This window comes from Peromyscus eremicus, chromosome 1, assembly GCF_949786415.1.
Source record: "Peromyscus eremicus chromosome 1, PerEre_H2_v1, whole genome shotgun sequence".
Taxonomy (NCBI): domain Eukaryota; kingdom Metazoa; phylum Chordata; class Mammalia; order Rodentia; family Cricetidae; genus Peromyscus; species Peromyscus eremicus.
The window spans coordinates 49829972-49847984 of NC_081416.1; the positions used below are offsets into that span (position 1 = coordinate 49829972).

Genomic DNA, 18013 nt, shown 5'->3' on the forward strand with positions numbered 1-18013 from the left:
CAGTCACACTTTCAAATAAGCAAGCTAGATTATTTAATACCTTGATAGATAGCCATATGGTGTAGTGATTTTTTTAATCAGAAAAATCAGTTTCAAGCAGATTCAAAATCTCAATATGTTAAATAACATTCTAAGGCTTTCAGAGTGAGCACTAGGAAATATTTTATGGACTCCAGGTCTGGAATGCTTATTAAAAGAAAGACAGAGTATTGCGGTTGATATATTGTGCACCCCAATAAACTTATTTGGGGTCAGAGAACAGAACAGCCACTAGATAGACATAGAAGCCAGGCATGGTGGCACACACCTTTAATCCCAGGATTTGAGATCTCATATCTTACTTGGGAAAGACATACACCTTTAATCCCAGGAAGTGATGGCAGGAAGCAGAAAGATATATAAGGCATGAGGACCAGGAACTAGAGGTCTTTTTTAAGCTTTTAGCAGCAATTCAGCTGAGATTCATTTGGATGAGGACACAGTTTTCCAGTTTGAGGAAATAGTATCCAATGAGGAATTGTCGAGGTGAGCTTAGCTGTGACTTGTTCTGCTTCTCTGATCTTTCATCATTCACCCCAATACCTGGCTCCTGAAAGATTAATTAGAACATACTGTAACCAATTCTTCTGTTTACCAAAATTCTCTACTGTATTTTCTAGGTGTGTGTGTGTGTGTGTGTGTGTGTGTGTGTGTGTGTGTTGTACATAGTCATACAAAGCAGTGTGTTGATTCACGCGATTATGGAGTCTCAGGATGCCTACATCTGACATTAGTAAGCTGGCAATCAGGAGAGGTGACAGCAATGTTGTCCTTACCCAAGTCCAAAGTGCAAGAACCAGGAGGCAGTGCAAGTTGCAGGTTCTAGTCCCCATTCAAAGAAGAAGCACGCTGTCACAGCTTGGAGTCAGGCAGGGAGGGGAGGATCAGGAGCAAGTGTCTTATTCATTTATTCATTTAGTGTCACAGAGAGAGAACCTCCAAGCCACACCCAGAACAGCATTTTCTAACGCATCTACAAAAGTGGTAGAAGATATTCCCAACGTGGGCCAGGAAGGTGGTTTAGCAGGTGGGCAGTTACCAAGCCTGCTGACCTGAGTTCAGTCTGTGGGACCCACATGGTGGAAGAGACTCAGGTTCCACAAGTTGTCTTCTGACTGCCACAGACAGACAGACAGACACACACCATGGCACATAATTCTCCCAAAATCTAAAAACAAATGTGATGAAAAATTTAAAAACAATATCGACAAATGTGTGTAAACCAGAAGGACCATGTTTAGATGATATAAAAGACTGTAAAGGATGCACAACTAACTAGAAAACCAGGAAACCATTTCTAGAGTGAGCACCCAAATAGTCAATGAACACAACATTACAGGAAACTACGTGATGAAAAGGTGCTCAACCTCATTAGCAGTTCAGGGAATTTAAAACTAAATCACAATGAGAAAAAAAGCCAATCAGAAACATGTCACCTGTGTCATCCCCCTGACACTTCTTGATTCTTGTTCCTTAGGCTGTAAGTGACAAGAATCATACAGGTGTGTGGAGCGTGGCTAAGGACATTCATATACAGAGAGGTGTTGGGCAGATTTATTGTTTTTATTTGTACTGTAATTTTCAATACTAAGGTAATTTTAAAAAACAAAGTCTAGTGGACTAGGCTAAGTGTGTGCTAAGATAAATGCCTGTCAAATTTAATGTGCGTGTGAATGACCCAGCAATCTTGCTGAAATGGGATTTATGATTGATTCTGTAGATGGGAAGTAGAACCTGGTATTTTGCATTGTAACAGGCTCCCAGGTGAGGCGATGCAGCAGCTCCACGCTCCTGTTCCACATTTTGAGAAGATGTGAAGAGTCTCCGCTCCCCGCGCATCTAAGTAGACAGTAACTGCAGACAGCTGAGTGTAGCCAATGGTTTATAAACCATCAAGGACGTCTATTTCCTTTCAGTTGGTTCTCCGAGGCTGCTGCGCTTTGGAGTTCGACAGAATGAAGGCTACAGCTGTGTCAGGCGGGGTCTTCCTCCTTTGTCTGTTGTTTTGGAATGCTTCTGGACTTGAGCCAGGTATAAATAAGAAATATCTTTGGAAGATGTTGATTTAAAGAGACATTTCCGAGGAACATCTTACCCTTCCCTCGCTGATCATACAACAGTGAGGGTTGATGTTTCCCACTAAGCTTAGTTTAAACATGAAGTTAGCTGTGCTTAAGGTCTTATTTTATTACAATCAATTTGATGGTTCTTCAGATTCAGTTTCAGTTTATATGATTAACGGCCTCTTTTGAAAGGTTCATTTTTTTTTTAAAGTTTATTTTGTGAGTGCAGGTCCATAGAGGCCAGAGAGCAGCTTTCCAGTAGTCCATGCTCCTCCACTTTGGCGGTGAGGACTCTGGTTAGTCTTGCTGCTGAGCTTCTGCTGAATCTTCTGCCTCCACCTCCCTTAATTAATTAATTTATTATTATTACTATTATTTTTTGAGACAGGATGTTGTGAATGCAGCGTGTAGTGGCCTGGCATTCACTAGCCCAGGTGCTGGTCTGAAACACTCAAAAGTCCTCCTGCCTCTTCCTTTCCTTTTCAACAACTAGTCCTATGTTTCTTTTGTAACTTGGATTTATGTAATTTGGGAAAGTCAAAAAAGGCTTCATCAGCCACAGGGATGTGCCTGGATTTATGAACCTGGGAAAGGAGGGTGCTCCACAGAATGAAAATTGCAGGTGGGATATAGTTGCTTCTTTTATACACTGAGGTTCCAGAAATAGATAAACCCCAACTCTGGTACTTAACTGGGTGAACTTCAGCTAGTTACTTGAAGTCCATATGTCTAATTTTGTTCACGAGTGAAAATGTCTTGGGGTGTATTATATCCTAAAATAAGACGATAGTTGGGCTGGTAAGATGGCTCCATGGGTGAGAGCGCCTTCCTGCTAACCCCGACAGCCTGAGTTCAGTCTCCGGGGAACCTACATGGAGGAAGAACAGACTCTTGCAGGCTGTCCTCTGACCTCCGCATGTAAAAGGTGACATGTGAGTGCCCTTCCCCCCATAAATTAAAAAAGTGTAATAAAAGAAGCCAAGAGAGCCAATGACCTGAAAACACCCAAATCTGTCTTAGTATTATGTGCAGGAGATGAGAGAATTTCTCCGGCTTGCACGAACGTGGCAGCCCATTAGCTGTTTCTCATGCTGCCATGAGGTGCTTACCTGTGGGCTTTTCCTGCGTTTGTAGGGGTACCCACCCCCACATCTGTAGGGGCACCCCCCTTTTTCTTGGCACTCTGGCTCTCAGATGGGGAGGTTTTGCTGTCCAGGCAGCTTGGCAGTTTTGCCTGTTTCAATTGGGTTGTGACTGGTACATCTGTGGCTGCTCAGGGATATTACCAACCGTTCTACCATGTACGGCCAACAAGGCCACGCCCAAGCATCCACAGCTGAGCAAGCAGGCAGGCAGGCCCTAGAGCAGTGCTTCTCAACCTTCCTAATGCTGCGACCCTTTAATACAGTTCCTCATGTTGTGGTGACTCCCCAACCATAAATTATTTTCATGCTACTTTATAACTGTAATTTTGCTACTCTTATAAATTGTAATGTAAATATCTGATATACAAATGGTCTTAGGCAACACCTGCGAAAGGATCATTCAATCCCCAAAGAGATCGTTACCCACAGGTTGAACTACTGCCCTAGAGGGTTTTGCTTCTGCTTTGAAGTGCTTTAAAAGCACATGTTTTTGAAATCTCCCTTTCCTTTCAAAACTCTTATTAGAAACTAGCTTAAACCACGGGCATTTTCCACACCGTCTTGGTTTCTGATATCTGAAGGCAGTCATTTTCTCTTTATGGACCTCTCCGTGAGTAACAAGCAATGGCGGGTTGTCTGTAACAAACCTGAGGCACCAACTATTGCCTTTTTTCATGATTGCACTTGGTGTCTGGGGGATGGTGGAGCTGCTGTTGTCCTCATCTTGATGGGTACTCTCAGATCTGCTTGGTTGTTCCTCGTTCTGGGGTTCTCCTGCCCGAAGGCACTTTTCCTTTTGTCATGTGAGTCTAATATTTCTACACAAGTTGTGTGGCTGAGGGCGGGGTTGGAATTAAATATTTTCGAGTCAGATTAGCACTAGAAAACTCATGAAAAAAATAGGTTTAAAACTCCCTGCTCCAATGGTATTACCAATCTATTTTATTTTGTTAAATATCATCATTTTCCTGATCTTTCATGCCTGGTACACACAAAGGTTGCATCGGTCCTTCCTCTAGAAGAGATTAATGTTATAAAAATTAAACGAACGGCTGTGTGCCACGATTGCTCCCATCGTTCTTCATAACTTTTCACTTGCTTCTGTTATTGTTTTTGGCCATCTTGCAGCTCTTGGTACCCATTATATTAAATGTACTAAAATGACGTGTGAGAGAGCTCAGGGTCTTATTAATACGTGTGAAGTGATTAAGCAGGGCAGGAATGCCCAGGTGGTGCTGATGTTCTCCAGCCTCAGATTTGACTTTGGTTAGCAAGGCCTTGAGTAAATTACTAATATCGTTAAAGGGAAATATATTACCTGTGTGAAGAGAAAATGATTTACTTATGGTGTTCTAGTTCTCACCTTTTCACTCTAAGATATGGCCCTTCACTGGAGATACTGAAGTCTCCAGACTTGACAGGCTTTGTGCATTATTTAACATTTTGAGTACCACATTTTCATTTGGGAAAGGAAGAGATTACCTGTCCTGTTCAGAATCTCCTTGTACTCAGTAGCAAGAACATATGATGTGTTGATCTAGCAACAGTAGAACTCTACATCATGTGGGGAGAAAAGCAAACTTGTGGTATGATTTTTTTCCCAAGAATGATAGCTAGCCTGCCCATGAATGGTTTAGTTTCTAAGGTAAATGTATCCATTATTGAGTTACTTAGTTCACAGATCTTGGACTGGATAAAAAGAAAAAATGGACAATTATTATTTCTGCTTGGACCTGGCCATGAGGATTATATTATAATAATAATATTAAGAGGCAAAGGATTATTGGATACATTTCATTCCCACTCCAAAATCTCAATTCTAAAGGTATCAGTACTGTTCTGGCCATCTGTGTCCATCAAATTCTTCATAAGGCAATTGGTGCTATTCATTTTTACAGCAAAGATATGTTTCCCATCAAAGCTAAATAAGGTGTATATTATTATTATTGTCGTTGTTGTTATTTTAGCAGTGACTTCAGTGTGTTCTGATGATTGGCTGATAGTGAGAATGAGAAGGAAGCCATTTGATAATGACACAGAAGTGAGAGCTGATGACGTATACCTGGGGAACAACTGCTCTGTAACCAGGCTACTGAGCTTCAACTATGAGTTTTCCTATCCTGTTGTCTCCTGTGGGATCAATAAATTTGTAAGTGGTACATGATTTTCCTTTACTCTGCATATTTTGTGGGTACATAGCCTCATAATCCCTTCCTTCCCCCACTTTATTCTGCTGAGCATTGAATTCAAGGTCTCGCCATGCTAGGCAAGTGCTCTACCCACTGAACCATCTTGCCAGCATCAGGATGTTTTTTAAATTAAAAACTTTCACCACAATTATAACTCATGTGATTGTTTCTTGAAAAAAGTGTAGTACATGCACACACACACACACACACACACACACACACACACACACACGATGATAAAATTTCTGGTTAGGAGTTTTGTAAAAGTCCACTGTTATAGCTTACATCTTCTCTATTCACCCCATGTCCTGTCAAATTGTATATTTTAGGACACTGTAAATAGAAATATGTAAATAGGGACCTATTTTGGAAAGAGAAAACATACCTTAAAGTGTTCAAAGTTGGGGACTGGAGAGCTGGCTCAGTGGTTAAGAGTCTTCCAGGGGACAAGGGTTTGAATCCAAGCACTCACATAATGGCTCACAATTGTCTGTAACTTTAGTCCCAGGAGGTCTGTCACCCTCTTCTGACCTCCAAGGGCATGGCACAGCCACATAGGCAAAACACCTATATATATCAATATATTATTCATGTGAATAATGTATAATGTGCATAATATGTAGATAATAAAAAATGAAAAGAGTTCCCAGTGTTGTCTTTTGTTTTTCTGTTTGGTTTGTGGAGATAGAAGCAAAAGAGTTTAAGGTCAAACGCACACAAAAAATGGAGAATAAAATGTTTTTCACATATATTTTATTTCTGCAAAATTAATGTAAAATGAAAATCTCCTATTTTTCTAAAACTGACAGATTGTATTCACATTATTAAAACACACGATTCCATGCCTCCTTATTTCAGGTGTTCCAGGGAAAGATTTTCATCTTGTCTGAGATCACGTACAGGCTGGAGTTGGATCTCACCTATCAATTCCAGGTGGTTTGCTCTGTGAAGAGGTAGGTATGGGTAGACAACTGCTCTCCTCCTACGTTTCTAAATTTATCTGTCGATAGGTAGATGTTTGGAGACGGGTATAGCTACTGAAATGCCTTAGAGGATGCCTCTGGTACATCTATGTTTGCTAAAACATCCTCTGTTAGGAAAAATTGCAAGCGTACAGAAGAATTGAAAGGAATTTGTAGGGAACTTCTGTACAACTAGAGTCTATCATTCAAAAAAATTTAAAAATTACATGTTATGTGTGTGCATGTGTGTGTAGATATAGATGTGTCTGGGTGTACTCATACCACAATGTGTGTGTGTGTGTGTGGAGGACAGAGGACAACTTAAAAGAGTCACTTACCTACCATGTTGGTCCCTGGGGTTAAACTGAGGTAGTCAGGTTTGGTGGCAAGCACCTTTACTCACTGAGTCATCTCACTGGCCACACTTTATCATATATATAGTTTAAAAGTATTAAACTTTAATAGGTATATAGTTCCCTACCATTTTAACTTGAAATGAGTACATTCCCCTCTAAGCATTATATGCAAATAATGAATTAGAACACAATTGCAGAAATTTTACATACAGTCAAATATGTAACTACAATTGCTGTGGAATGCAGAAATATGAAGTAGGAATTCAGCTAACTATGGCAAAAGCTATTACCTGGAAGAGATAACTCTTCTAGAGGATAAAGCCAAGTCTTAGAGAGACTTGGTGATATTGGCTTTTGGATATCAGCTGTTTTCTGCTATGAATTTCTCATGTGCTATTATTTTTCCATTCCTAGAACAGTGTGTTTGATCATTCATTGGGCACAATTTCTTCTATACAATTAAAGTATTTGGATAACATCTCCCAACTGTGCTAAAAGCAATCATACAGTCAAGACACCTAATTTCAGGCCTTTCTGTAACTATCATCATTAGCAACATCTGGCCAGGACCTTCTCCAGATGAAAGTATCTTATCTGAGATACTTCCCAGACTTTCTAAAGAACAGACCACAGATAGATAGCATCCAGACTATCTGTTAGAGAAAGCCAGGCAGATGTGCTAATTAAGATTAACCCTCCTCTTTTCCAAATGTTGTCTCTAGCTCCAGATCTCTAACATTAACTCAGAACTAAAGGGCTTTTACTTACCAGGTACGTCAAGCTGTGACTCAGGTTGCCTAGCTACCGAGTGCACTTCCCCTGCCCTGCCAGAAAACAGCACAGCTAAGATAGATTTTGGGCCAAAGGAAAAAAAAAGGCAGTTTTATTTTCACTCATGACTGATAGACTTTTAACATTTTAACTAACCACTTCTAAGAATATAGTTTGAGCACATAATTTTCCCTTCCAACTGAATTTAGCCCTTAGTTGATTCTATTTCCCATTAGTCACTTCCTTTTTGGGTTGTAAATGATAGCTGATAATTACTACTCATTGTGTGGATCTTATTGTAGCATGAATCTTAAAAGTTCTTATCAATAAAAACAGACCTGAAGCCAGGTATTGGGGTGAATGCTGGAAGATCAGAGAAGCAGAACAAGCCACAGCTACCTTACCTCGTCAGTTCCTCAGTTGATCCTGTTTCCTCAGATTAGAAGCCTCTGTGTTCTCATCCGAATGGGTCTCAGCTGAACTGCTGCTAGAAGCCTAAAAGCTTAACCAGCCAAATGCTTCTTCTAGTTTCTGGTCTTCACACCTTATATATCTTTCTGCTTTCTGCCATCACTCCCTGGGATTAAAGGCTCACTTCTTGGGATTAAAGGCATGTGTCTCCATGCCTGGCTGTTTCCAATGTGGCCTTGAACTCACAGAGATTCAGAGGGATTTCTGCCTCTGGAATGCTAAGATTAAAGGCATGTGCTACCATTGCCTATCCTCTGTTTAATATTGTGGCTGTTCTATTCTCTGACCCCAGATAAATTTATTAGCGTGCACAATTATTTCGGGGAACACAATACCACCACATCTTATTTCCTTTTTTGACCTTGAAAGAATTCAAGCCTGTGTGACCTTGCTTTGGCCAGAGAATTGCTGCTTTGTGTGGGTATATAACTGAAATACCTGAGAGATAAGGAGTAGAAGAAGACAGAGACTTGAAAGGACTAGAAGAGATGGAAGATGGGAAAGAACTAGATAATGGGGAAGAGCTAGATGGGAGAATTGAGATAGAACTTAGAACAGCAGAAAAATGCAGAGAGAAATCAGGCAAGAAAAGAGTTAAGAGGAGAATAGAAACTGTGTAGAGAGAGAACTGACTCAGAGGAATAAAATTTATGGACTAAAGAGTTTCATGTATGTGTAGATTCATTTGGGAATCCCTCAGATTAATTAATCCACCACTGGTACTTCTGGAACTCTGGGAAAAGACGATAGAGGAGTTGGACCCCAATAGTCTTTGATATACAATTATATGTATTTATCAAATAAGTTCTATGTTCTTTCTCATTTCAGTTCCATTGATGTACTTGATCTTTGTGTCAGTATCACACTATCTGGACTACTCTTGTTACCTTGTGACACAGCAATGTTATTTTCAGTCATTTGGGATGTTTTCCCACAGGTTGTCACTATAACCTCATGTTTCCTGATGGGTGGAAAAGATCAGACAGGGAAAGTTCTGTGTCCTTCAAACTTTAAGTAACCTGCACATCATCCTGTCCAGCACTGTAACTAGAGTGCCACATGTAGCATTTATCTTTACACAAAACTGAAGTTTAGTTCTTTAGTCAAACAAGACGCCCTCACCCCCAGGTGCTTAGTGACAACATGTCTGCTTGTTTACAGTGCTGATTTAGAATATGTCCTTTGTCATAGAATGTTATACTTAGTGCTGCTTATGCGAATACACTTGATTCAGATGGGTGGTAGCCCATAATTCATCACAAATATTTAGGGTTCTCTTGATGTCTTTGAACTTTTTTTTAAAAAAGTTTTTTTTTTAATTTTACATACTAATCCCAGTACCCCTCCCTCCCCTTCTCTCACAAACCCCACCTCTCCTCATCCCACCCTCCATCCACTCTTCAGAGAGGGTAAGGCCTCAGGGAAAGCACACAGACAGCTGACCCAAGCTGTGAGCTCATGGATTCTGGCCTGTCAGCTGGGGAACATGCATGGAACCAAACTAGGCCCTCTGAATGTAGATGGGTGACAGTTATGTGGCTAGATCTGTTTGTGGAGCCCCTAGCAGTGGGACCAGGACTTATCTTGGGTGCATGAAATAGTTTTTTTGGAACACATTCCCTAGGGTGGAATACCTTGCTCAGGCTTGACACGGGAGAGGGGCTTGGTCCTGCCTTAACTTAGTATGCTTCTGAACTTTTATTTTATTTATTGCACATTACTCTTTTATTATACTGATCTGGAAAGAGATTTAGTATTTATGCCCAAATGAGTTCTGAACCCACATGATAGGGTGAAGCAGCTAGAACATGATTCAGACAGTGAAAGACAAAAACCTGGACATGATCAAGGGACACTTCACCTCTACAAGACTTTTTTTTTTTTTGGGTCTTTTGAGACAGGGTTTCTTTCTGTGTAGTTTTGCGCCTTTCCTGGATCTCGCTCTGTAGATCAGGCTGGCCTCAAACTCACAAAGATCCACCTACCTCTGCCTCCCGAGTGCTGGGATTAAAGGCGTGCGCCACCACCGCCCGGCTGTGCCACCACCGCCTGGCACCACAAGACTTTTAAATGACATTTCTTCAAAGTCCTGTATTTTAAAAAATATTTTTATTTTAATTATGTATATGCATACGTGTCTCAGTGTGTACATTCATATCATGAATACAGATGCTTGTGGGGCCAGAGTGTTGGATTTCTTAGAGCTGGAATTATAGGTTGCTGTGGACCACCTAGTATAGATGCTGGGAATCAAACTTGGCCCCTTTGCAAGAGCAGTATATGACTTTAACCACTGAGTCATTTCTCTAGCTCCCAGTCCTGTATTTTTTTTGATGATATCTGACTTTAAGTTGTGTTCTAATACTAGAGATGAAGACAAATATCAGATGATTTGGAGGATGAGTGATGAGCAAGACATGTGTTATAGGAAGCATGATTGAACATTTCTGATGCTCCAGCTAATGTGGTGACAGCCTTCTTCAATTATCACATTTGATATTAATTCTGTAAAGAATATACTGTAAGCTTTCCTCTCAGTGAAGGCACTGAAGCTGTAGGCATTGTACAGCCCTATAAATGGAAAACCTTAAGACATATTAAAGCCAGGGTCTGATTGTTTCACAGGTGTCAGGTTATATCAGTGCTTCTGCAAATCTTTGACCAAGCTATTCTTTGTGGTCTTCTCTAAATGAAGCATGAAACTGTAATCCCAGAGCTGAGGATAGGGAACCTTTGGCTTTCTGAGGTCATGCAAAAAAAATTTCAAAGTAGTATGACTTCCACATACTCCCTGGAACAGTGTCAGAAATGTGCCTAGTTCCTTTAACTTGAGAATTGTTTTCCCAGCCTCCCCTCAACCCCAGTGGCTGCAGTAATAACTGCCATATTTTTTGTAAGAACCACATGTTTATCTCTCATGTGATTAATCCAGGGCTAGCTCTTGTTTCCAAACTTCAGTTGCAGAGCAGTTATAGGCAATGGGGTATATGAAAAGGCTGCCTTCCTTTCATTTATGTGTAGAGAAAGAAGTAACAACATGGAAGGCACATTGTAACTCCTAAAATGGAGTTTGGTGGATCAGGTTAGCTGGATAGCATTTCTTCTTAATGCTTTGATAGGACAGCTCTCCTCTCTAGCAGGCTGAGTTTGATGGTAGACTTATTTTCTATACGGTGGATGGAAGTCTATTTTCTTTTCTTCTACATTTGTTTTACAGCCTCACTGCAGTTTCCACTCCCTCCTCTATTCCCAGTCCCCCCAACCAACCTCCCTCATCCGTTTCTGTTCAGAAGAGGGGAGGACTCCCATGGATATCAACAAAACAAAGCACACCAAATTGCAGTAAGAATAAGCACCTCCCCTTGTATTAAGTCTGGGCAAGGTGACTCAGTATGAGGACTAAGGTCCCAAATGCCAGCAAAAGAGTTAGAGACAGCCCCTGCTCCCACGCTTAGGAGTCTTATAAGAAGACTAAGCTACACAACTGTCACATATATGCAGAGGGCCTAGGATAGTCCCACACAGGATCCCTGGTTGCCTTTTCAGTCTTTGCGAGCCAAGGTGAGTTGATTCTGTGGGTTTTCTTGTGATGTCCTTGACTCTTCTGGCTCCCACAATCCTCCTTTCCTTTCTTCAGCAGGATTCCCTGAGCTCAGCCTGATATTTGGCTGTGGGTCTCTGTGTCTATTTCTATCCTTTGTTAGATGAAGCCTCTCTGATGACAATTGGACTAGACATCAATCTATAAGTATAGCAGAATATCATTAAGCATCATTACATTGACTTTTTTTTCTCCAGCTGTGTTTGGTTCTATCTTAGGTCTCTGGGCCATCCAGCCTCTAGGCTCTGGAACACCAGGCAGTGTCAAGGGTGGGCTCCCTCTTGTGGCATGGGTCTCAGACTGGTCTCAGTCATTTCTTGGCCACTCCCACAATCTCTGTGCCACCCTTACACATCCCATAGGCAGGACAGAGTGTAGGTCGAAGGCTATGTGGCTGGGTTGGTTTTACAATCCCTCCACTGGAAGTCTTGCCTGGTCACAGATGATGACCAGTTCAGACTACAAATCCCCTATTCCTAGGACTCTTGTCTGGGGTCATCCTTGTAGATTCCTCGGAGTTTCCTTAGCACCAGTTTTCTACCTGACCTCAAAATGTGCCCCTCTTTCCAGTCATCTTTCAGTATTCTCTCCCTGCCCCCCACTCCACCTGATCCCTCATGTTCCCATCCCCACTTGTCCCCAGTCCACCTATGAGATCTCTTATATTTTTCCCTTCCCAGGGAGATCCAAGCATGTCCCCTTTGGGCTCTCCATGTTACTTAGTTTCTCTGAGGCTGTGGATTGCAGCATGATTATCCTTTACTTTACAGCTAATATCCACTTGTAAGTGAGTACATACCATGTTTCTCTTTCTGGGTCTGGGTTACTTCACTCAGGATCGTTTTTCCTAGTTCCATCCATTTGCCTTTAAATCTCCTGTTGTCCCTGTTTTTAACAGCTGAGTAATACGCCATTGTGTAAATGTGCCACATTTTCTTTATCCATTCTTCACTTGAGGGACACAAGTGCTCTTGTGATATGATTGAGCATCCTTTGGGTATGTGCCCAAGAATCTATTCTATTTTCAATGTCAGTCCCCCTACCCCACCCACCATACTAGGTAGCTGCTGCTGCTGCTGTGTGTGTGTGTGTGTGTGTGTGTGTGTGTGTGTGTGTGTGTAGGATAGATGTAACTGATGTGGAATCATAGTCTGTCAGTTCTAGATAGAATATTTGTCATATTAGATAATGTTTGAAACCCTTATTCTGGGATTCTAGGGCCAATTCTAGGTAAATCATCTGTGTAAATATTAACTTTATGATTCTATTAAAAACTTTATATTCATATTCAATAAGTTAACTTCCCTTTCTCTCCAATCATTTTTTTGTTGTTGTTGTTTTCGAGACAAGGTTTCTCTAACAGCCCTGGCTGCCCTGGAACTTGGCTTTGTAGACCAAGTTGGCCTTGAACTCACAGAGATCCGCCTCTCTCTACCTCCCAAGTGCTGCGATTAAAGGTGTGTGCCACTATGCCTGGCTCTCTCCAACCATTTCTAAAGTAGTACACAAAGCACAAAACATCTATATTTTCTCTTAGATTATCTGTACAACTATCAATTCTCTGCTTTTTTTTCTCTTTGCTTTGCTTTTAGGCCTAAATTATTTTCTATGGAGTCTTTTGGATTAAATGGGTATAGTGTGAGTACCTTCGGTAGTGGCACTCAAGTAATCGGACAACAGTCGTCAGTTTCTTTGCAAAGTAAAACATGTGAACCTATTTTAGCAGTTCTCATAAGGTAAGAGAAGTCTATTATTTCCATGGCTAATGGTAATTTGTTAATTAAAACTTCACTGAAGGAACTGTGTAAATTTGAATTCTGTGTGTTCAGCATGCTTGCGTTTTACAATAGATCTTCCAGGCTTGGGCATTTGTTTCTGTCATAGACAGTACCTTGGTTAAATGTCTCTAAACTCGAATAGATTACACCCTGTCGGGCTCCTTACATTTTTATTTTGAGCACTAAATTGTTTTCAAGAGAGTCTGTGATAAGGAGAAATAGCTTTCATAGACAGCCAACACTAGATCTCTGGTTTCTTAACATCTATAGAAAAGCAACTACGATTATACATATATGATTTGGGGATAAAAGATATAGAGAAATGGGTCAGCGAAGCTTAAAAATTTCAAGAATTTGTTACTTCTCAGTGTTTTCCTCAGATAATACCTCCAGATAAATATTTTTGATACACTTGGGTAATGTCATCAATGATATTTCAACAATAGAGATTTGATTCTTCCCATTGCTTCAGGTTGAGCATCTGAGGTTTCTGGAAAAGGTACTGGGTGATCTTTCTATGAAAGTGATTTTTAACTGCTTTCCCCTTAACCCACAGGACCAACTGCCTGTGAACCACTGGATTGATGATCCCTGTGTTAAGACGCCCTTTGCTTCCTGAGATACAGAAGCAAGTGGTGTAATAACTAGCCTGGGACCCAGTTTTGGCCACTCGGTTGTTTTGTTCAAGACCAGTAGTGACATCTGTTAACCTGTTTAAATGCCTTCTGGGATTTAGGAGACTATAGCTCTGTAATGTCATGTTTAAATGTTTTACTGAGTTATTTCTAAAGGCATTTGTCACCAGAACTTTCTGTTTGGAGGTCAAAGTTCTAATAAAGCTGTTACCGTATGAGAGCTTCCTTATAAGTCAGGCCGAATGATGATTCCTTCTCCCACATTAAAATATGAAACACTCAAAGAGCATGTGTCTCTCAGCTTGAATTTGGGCTTTGAAAGGGGTGTTCTAATTCATCTGTGAATTTAAATTATCCAGTATATCTATAAAGGTAATTTCAAAGCAATATGGAAATCTATGCTTCTGAGCACACATTGTTAAGGGTGCTGGGCCAAATTCATTCTCATTGGCCCAAATCACATGAAAATGAGGACAACTAATGAAGTGAAAGAAAGCACACTGACTGTTAGCTTCAAAGCTCAGCCCTGAGCTTGCTCCAGAATCCTACAACACAACAAACAGGTCACTAAGGAAGGGTGTTGTGTCATGGAAGTGTCCTCACTTACATTTTTCCAATAGGAATTTGGAATTTTTATGTTTTTCCATTGTGTCTGGTGCTGCTGCCAAGACTGAGACTCAGCTTCTAGATTTGCCAATATAGAACTCATGAACTGTCTTAGTGAAGGCTTGACTGAAGTGAGTTTAGTATGTGGGATCCCATGTAAGAAAGATGTGAAGTGTAGATGGTGCAGAGTGCAGAATGTTATTCCCCCAAGGTAGCCTTCCAGAAGGAATTGCATAAACTATAATAAGTTGATGGGTGATACTGCTCTCTTCAGGAGATCTTTCCTGACTGAAACTTATCTTCATATTCTGGGGTTAAGGGTGAGTCTCTTAGGTGGCTAATCTTATGTCCCTATATTCCCTCTTGGTGAGCTCATCCATATTAGTTACTCTAATTGGCATCTCTATGCTGGTAGACTTAAGTTGTATTTCAAGCTTAGGCTCTACCTCCTAGCCCCTGTCTTAGAATATACATTTAAATGTGCATTTTCCTGTACAAATCCATCAGGTTATTGAATAGAAGGGTTGGTCAAGTACGTGATACAAGCCAGTGCACACAGCTTGCCATGAGAAGATCTTTATCCATTGATGACTTCTGAGTCTTTTCCCTTTGGCCACTCACAGTGTTGAGAAACTTGCACTTAAGGGCTGATATTTAAATACTTTACTGCTTCAGATCTTGAAACCAGCTTTCTCTGTTTACAGCAAGGACACAGGAATGAAGAATATAAGGATGGCCTAAAACGGTGTGGGATGCTGTCCAGAGGCACTCAGCAGGCAGTGTGTGCAAACTTCCTACATGCATCAACATAAAAGATCATAGTATTCAGTCTGATTCTGTGAGCCCTCAGACTTCCCCGGGCCACATATAGACTTTGCTTGATTAAATAAAGCCAGGCATGGTGGTGTACACCTGTAAACCCAGCCGCAGGGAAGTGGAGACGGGAGAGTCAGGAACTCAAGGCCAGCTTGGGATACATAAGACCCTGTTTCAAAACACCTGAAAAGTGTTGAATAAGGTTCAAGATTCTTACCTCTGCTTCATCTCTGTTCAATTTTCTTTGTAGTTACATTTAGATTTCATCACTAACAGCAAAACTCTATTAAAATTGAATTGTGAAGATGGATTTTGTTTATTCCTTGCCTTTGTGTAATCTTTGGAATATCCCTAAAACTCTACAACCAGCTGAGCCTAAGTTTGAGGAAAATGGTCACATGGTTTACACACACACACACACACACACACACACACACACACACACAAATAGACACAAATATGTATATTGATAATTTTGAACAGAGTGTTTACACTTGCTATGTCTTTTAGTATTCACCACAATTTATGTAGTATTTCTGTTTTCTTTGTACAGACACATGCCTTAAATTTTCTTTATTTTTGAGAATTTCATGAATGAATACAATAAAATATGATTACTCCCCTTTTCCCTTCAACTTCTTTTATGTCCCTCTCAACATGTCCCCTCCCTATTTCATGTCTTTTTAAATTAAGACAAATTTAAAAATTATTCTACATGTATGGGGTGTTTTGCCTGAATGTATGTCTGAGCACCACATGTGTGTCTGGTGACTGAGAAGACCAGAAGAGGGTTTCATATCCCCTGGAACTGGAATTACATATGGCTGTGAGCTGTCATCTGGCTGCTGAGAATTGAACCCAGGACTTCTTGAAGAGCAATCAGTGCTCTTAATCACTCAGCCATCTCTCCAGCCCCCACCCCTATTTCTGATAACTCAGTAGGTTCAGTTAGGGCTGCCCATATGTGCATGGATGTAAGACCATCCACTGGAGTGGGGAAATCTACCAGTGGCCCCACCCTCAAAAAGAAAGTTTCTTCCTCTCTCAGCAGCTGTCACCTGCCAATAGCTCCTCAGTAAGGGGTGGGGCATGGACAGCATCCCTCCCATCAGTACTGGAGTTTCAGCTGAGCCTTAGTTTATTTAAATTTCTAAAATTTACATGACTAGACTGGAAAGGATGGTAAGTCTAGAGGTTAAGCTATTTCCTAGTCGAGGCCTTTTAAAATTACCTTAAATGTTTATACAGGCATGGTTTAAAATGTAAATGGAGCCCAAACAGATGTTAGATTACAGCAGAAATATTAGTAACATTGGTGAAATGTTTAGAAAAGAAAAATATCAGATGGCTTATCCCATCTTCCCCTGGTAGTTGGTGACTGGGCTTTTCAAGCTTTAACTTTTTTATTATGTGTTATGTGCCTGCATTTATGTTGATGTACTATGTGCTTGTAGTGCCCACAGAGGTCAGAAGAGGCTGTCTGATCCTCTGGGACTGGAGTTACACACAGCTGTTGACTGTAATGTGGGTGCTAGGAATCAAGCCCAGGTCTTCTGGAAGAGAAGCCAGTGCTCTAAACAGCTGAACTATCTCTTTGGCTCCCATCCAAGCTTTCATGATACAGAGGGTGGTGTGGAACACAGACTTGGGGATCATGTTGCTTATCTGCTCATGTGATGCTGGAAATGTAAGTTTTTTTGATAACACTCAGAGAAGCATTGTGTTTATGCAGCTGCCCAGACTTTGTGGGGGATTTGCTCCAGGACTCTCCACAGATACCCACATCTCCATATGTTAAAGTCCCTTTTATATTACATAATTTGCCTTTTGTGTATAAACTATACATATTTCCAAATACTTTTAATCATCTCTATATTGCCTTTATTACTGGGTAGAGTGCAAATGCCACAGAGAACATCACACTGTGTTATTGAGGTAACGTCAGGAGTCTGAAGATGTTGGCACAGATACATGTTTTTTTCAAATATTTGCATACAGAATTGGTTGTATCTGCAGATGTGGAACTAACACATATAGGGAATTGACCATACCCTTTGAAACAGACTGAAACCTTGAAACTATAATTAATGTAATTGAGCAATAATAGACATTCAATCCAGACTCCTAATCTTACGTATTGTTACCTGTTGACATCCAACTTAACTTTATACAGTCAGTATTTCTTAGCTTCTTGTCTAGGGTTGGGCTCCTATAAGGTTTCTCTTTTCCATGTTATCATGTATGCTGATGTTGTCCTTGTTCAGGTCATGCAATTCTCTGACGTTTCTGGTCCTCTGCCTCTTATAAGTTTTATGACCCCTCTTCCACGATGTTTTCTGAGCCTTAAGTGCAGGAGTTGTGGGGCTGGGCACCACATGATCCTTTCTGTTTTGCATTTTGATTAGTTGTGGTTTCCTGTAACGGTCTCTGTTGCAAAGAGACCTACAGGTGAATAAGGAATGCTGAGAGCAGGAGAAAAGTCTTCTCAGAGAGGAGTCCCCCAGTTGGTTATCTAAGTGGTCAGCCCTGAAATCGTATACATACAAGTAACATTTTGTAGACTGAGCAGGTCATAGCTACA

General features: G+C 40.8%; 1 protein-coding gene across 2 annotated transcripts; it reads left to right on the forward strand.

The window, feature by feature from the left end:
- Positions 1 to 1921: 1921 nt before the first annotated feature.
- LOC131897381 (oocyte-secreted protein 4B-like) lies at positions 1922 to 14294 on the forward strand. 2 transcript variants are annotated; one of them, XM_059248278.1, is made up of 5 exons: positions 1922 to 2070; positions 5215 to 5396; positions 6295 to 6389; positions 13190 to 13333; positions 13932 to 14294. In XM_059248278.1, the coding sequence occupies exons 1-5, from the start codon at positions 1995 to 1997 to the stop codon at positions 13945 to 13947; spliced, it is 513 nt and encodes a 170-aa protein (XP_059104261.1). In that variant the 5' UTR covers positions 1922 to 1994; the 3' UTR covers positions 13948 to 14294. The 2 variants fall into 2 exon arrangements, with proteins under 2 accessions (XP_059104261.1, XP_059104270.1); XM_059248287.1 differs by lacking the exon at positions 1922 to 2070 and adding an exon at positions 4794 to 4892.
- Positions 14295 to 18013: the final 3719 nt, after the last annotated feature.

Excerpts from the sequence above, each read along its gene's own strand:
- LOC131897381 (XM_059248278.1), top strand. The coding sequence starts at position 1,995 with ATGAAGGCTACAGCTGTGTCAGGCGGGGTCTTCCTCCTTTGTCTGTTG. Across the intron at positions 2,071-5,214 it reads TGCTTCTGGACTTGAGCCAG|CAGTGACTTCAGTGTGTTCT; the intron begins GTATAAATAAGA and ends TTGTTATTTTAG. Across the intron at positions 6,390-13,189 it reads GTGGTTTGCTCTGTGAAGAG|GCCTAAATTATTTTCTATGG; the intron begins GTAGGTATGGGT and ends CTTTGCTTTTAG.